At 38.6% G+C, this 3,705-nt stretch overlaps 1 protein-coding gene across 1 annotated transcript in view; it reads left to right on the top strand.

Moving 5' to 3' along the window:
- The window catches only part of LOC102371597 (interleukin-6 receptor subunit beta-like), a 49,328-nt gene extending 46,532 nt beyond the window's left edge, over positions 1-2,796 (top strand). The window contains exon 14 of the mRNA XM_025215591.1: positions 2,308-2,796. Within this exon, the coding sequence (XP_025071376.1) occupies positions 2,308-2,796 (489 nt within the window). The remainder of the gene's footprint in view (positions 1-2,307) is intronic.
- The last annotated feature ends 909 nt before the right edge of the window (positions 2,797-3,705 follow it).

The raw sequence follows: 3,705 nt of genomic DNA, 5'->3' as shown, positions 1-3,705 counted from the left end.
TGATGTTTTGATGTTGTGTTTTTTTTTGCTTTTTTTTTTTTTGGGGGGGGGGGGGGGTGTCATTTCTAATGCACCTAGTCACTATAATGTAATCCTTGTTTGAATCCATTTGAAATACTAATTTCAAATAAATACCATTTTCTTTTAACAGTTAATGTTTATTTCACTTCTGTTTCTCTTGCTGCTTTTCAGATTCAGTTAAATATGAGTCTTTCTTTTTTCTTCATCCAAGGCCTTGCCTGTTTGTCTCATACCTCCATTTATTATTTAAATCAATAGCTGTAAACACAGGTAAAATGAGGTTTTTGCTTTAGTTCATCAGCCAGCTATAGGACTGAATGAGCGCATCTACATATGTCTCTATGGCAATGTTGTTACTGTGCCTTGTGGAAGTACTAAATCACGGCGCAGTAAAAGCCCATACTGCATCGTATACACAGTGCGTGGTTATTTTTAGTAGCTACTTTACCATAGCAGCACGCTATACCGGGAAGTGTGTTGCTACAGTGAAGTAGCTGCTGGTCATGTGTAGATGACTGTGGATGCTACATCACTGTAGTGCAGAGGCAGCCAATTATTTTGGGCAGAGAGCCACTTACTGAGTTTTGGCAAGCCATCGAGGGCCGCATGATAGGCAGCCAGGGGCAGAGAAATATTAATTTTCTAGATTTTTTAGGGCCCCCGCAGGCTGGGTAGAATGGCCTGGCGGGCCGCATCCAGGCCCTGGGCTGCATTTTGCCCACCCCGCTGTAGCGTGTTGCTACAGCAATGTAGTATCATATGTAGATGAACCCAACAAGAAGTATATGCAGCTTATGTTCTCTTACACTTGTTAGTGCCTTATCCAGTTTTTATGCTCAACTAGAGTTACTGCCCAGTAGTGCCGGCTGTTTTAGTGACAATACTGAGTAGTAGCCTAATAATACTGCACAGTAGCATATTAGCACTGCCTATGCTGTGACACGCTACTGCACAGTGTTATTAGGCTACTAGGTATTAAGTGTCTCATGTAGATGCACCCAGTATATATGTCTCTATTTAAATAGGGAAAATTTTGAATACAACCACGTGTCTGCTGCATCCATTATGAGTATAGATAAAAAAGTCAGGGTCAAAGCCTCCAGCCTTCTTTTTAGCCTTCTTTTCAGATTCTTTCATTCCTTGGAGATCTCAGAACAGAGACTCCCTATACCTGAAGAAGGGTGCTTGTGCCTAAAAGCTTGCAAAGAACTTTTTTCCAACTACTCAGTTGGTCTAATAAAAGATATTGCATCTACCCAAAGAACCCTGCCTGCCAGCCTTCTTAAGGTTTCATGGAATACTAGTTCTGGCAGGGTGGTTGCTCTTTTGGGCCAGACATCCTTCAGGAATTGGCAGAAAACAAAATGAAATAAGGAAATCAAATACAATATAATCTTGCTCATTTCTTGTGCCAGTGGTTATTACATAGCTTGTCAATTTAAAATAAGTGAAAAAGATTAATGACTTTATGGGTCAGAGAACGTAGCATCCAGTCCATAATTTAGAAAAAGAAAAAAAACAAAACCAAAACAAAACCATGTAACCAGGAGACAAGGGTATTATTTATGGTATATCTCAGACTTTTAAGCTCTGTGTCATGTAATTGTATTCATGGCTGTAAAAGGGGGGAAAAAACAAACACGCTACATATTTCTACCAGGGTAGTGAATGACTTTTGCATTATGCTGCTCTACATTTAACCCACTCTTTCCCTAAACCACAAAGTGACAGGGAGGTGAAAAAAAGGCACTGCAGAGGGAGTGGTATCAAAAGCAGTTAGGCAGAGTTGTACCTTCAACTAAAGTCTTTAAATTTTACAGTAATATGTGAATCAAATTCATTGATACTTACCCTGTCCAGCACATCCTGTAGTTAGTGATACATTATCTCCCTAAGGTAAAAACAAGCAAAGCTTGCAAATAAATAATTTTATTTTTGCAAATATCTAGTTGGTCTAATAAAAGATATCATCTCTGCCATGAGTTCTGATTCAACAAGGAACAACCACACTTAACACTAGGGGATAGAGACCATGGTCTTAGAAAGAAGAATTTATTTCCCTGGTCATAAATGTGCAGAGGCACTGGGTGTAAATTGTGAATTCAGAGAGTAAACAAACTGCTTAGCTAGCTAGATTATCTTAAATAGGTAGGTAATAGGCAGAGCCAGGCTTCCTGTTCTCTGATTTTGTTTTCCGGTTCCTTAGTTTTAGTAAATTACTTACCTTAATATCCTAATTTTACCAAATGCAGAAAAAAATGATTTTTTTTCAATGTCATTTTGCAGGATACTCTGGGACCCATTTCAATATCATTACTTCAAATACAATCTGACAATGACACTACCAGTCTTCATGTCATAGAATGGGAGTCAAAGGCTTCTTGGGAACTGGAGCCCTTTGAGGGCACAAAGGAAGACAGTGAGCCTGATAAGAGCCAGTTTGAAGTGGCTAGAGGTAGCCCAGACACCAGTGCAAATGCTTCAAAAATCAGTGAAAAAGAGACTGCAGCTGAGAAGGAAAGAGCCAGCTCTACTATCAGGACACCCCTCCTGAGTGACTACACAAATGTGGAATTCAGTCAAAAAGCCATGTTAAACCTGATAATGAATCATCCTGCAAAGTCTGCCTCTCCTCATATGGAAACTAAACTAAATAATGAAGAAAATGCAAAACAACACTTTCTATTTGTTCCTCAAGACTATGTGAAACAAAACCAAGTAGTGTTTATGCCAACAGGACCAACACTAGTAGAAACAGTCACATGTTGGAATTGAGGCCTCTCAATGTCTCCCTATACTACAGGGTGAACCAAGCTTTGGCTGCTTGGAAAGTGAAGTTAGGATGCTATGCTACAGTGATTCTATTAAGATGGCAACATGGGCAAATCAAGGATTTTGAAAAGAAGGGTCCAGATGTTGTGGCATGTCATCACATAGAACACTTTTTTCGACAATTAAAGAAAAGCTAGAAGCTTTATTAATTTACTAGAGCCCTAGCACTATATTATTCAGTTTAAGATCCAAGCAAAAATAAATATAACTGAACTGGAATGTGCTCTAATTTGCTAGATTATACGTTACATTTTAAAAAAAGTCAAACTAGGCAAAAACAGTGAAAAGATATTGTTTCAGGAATCTTGTAGTACATGTCTTATTCAGATTCATAAAAGAAAAAAAATATAGTCGTCTTGAGTATCTTGACAGTGTCTCCAATATTTCAATGTCACTGAGTCAATGTTCACTTGAGTAAATATTACCACACCTAAGACTTTTAACCAGAGCTAAAACACTCTGCAGGGTGAAATAGAAGAGAGAAATTACCAGGCCCAAAGAAAGGAAAGCTTGAATAGTGGAACATCGAGACCATTAGAAAAGACAGAGGGTTGTTAACACCTGTAGAGTGAAGAGAGATTAGCAGAAACCCAGTATGAGCCATCATTCACTTATAATTCAATCATCTCAGTACTGTCTGAATAGAAATGCCATTGCCCTTCCTAGGCAATTGGTTTTAAAATTTGGGTAAAACAGGAATGAAAAGGCCACTGCATTTCCCCCCCCAGCAATGCTAGTTTTAATAAGTTTCATAGATAACTATTTTGTACATATCATTAGATGAGCTCATTTCAGCCCCTTATATATACAGTTCTATTGGGAGCAAAACTCTCAGTGGAGTCCATGAAGCCT

Source organism: Alligator sinensis, unplaced genomic scaffold (genome assembly GCF_000455745.1).
Source record: "Alligator sinensis unplaced genomic scaffold, ASM45574v1 scaffold1510_1, whole genome shotgun sequence".
Taxonomy (NCBI): Eukaryota; Metazoa; Chordata; order Crocodylia; family Alligatoridae; genus Alligator; species Alligator sinensis.
This window is presented reverse-complemented; position numbering and strand designations above follow the sequence as displayed.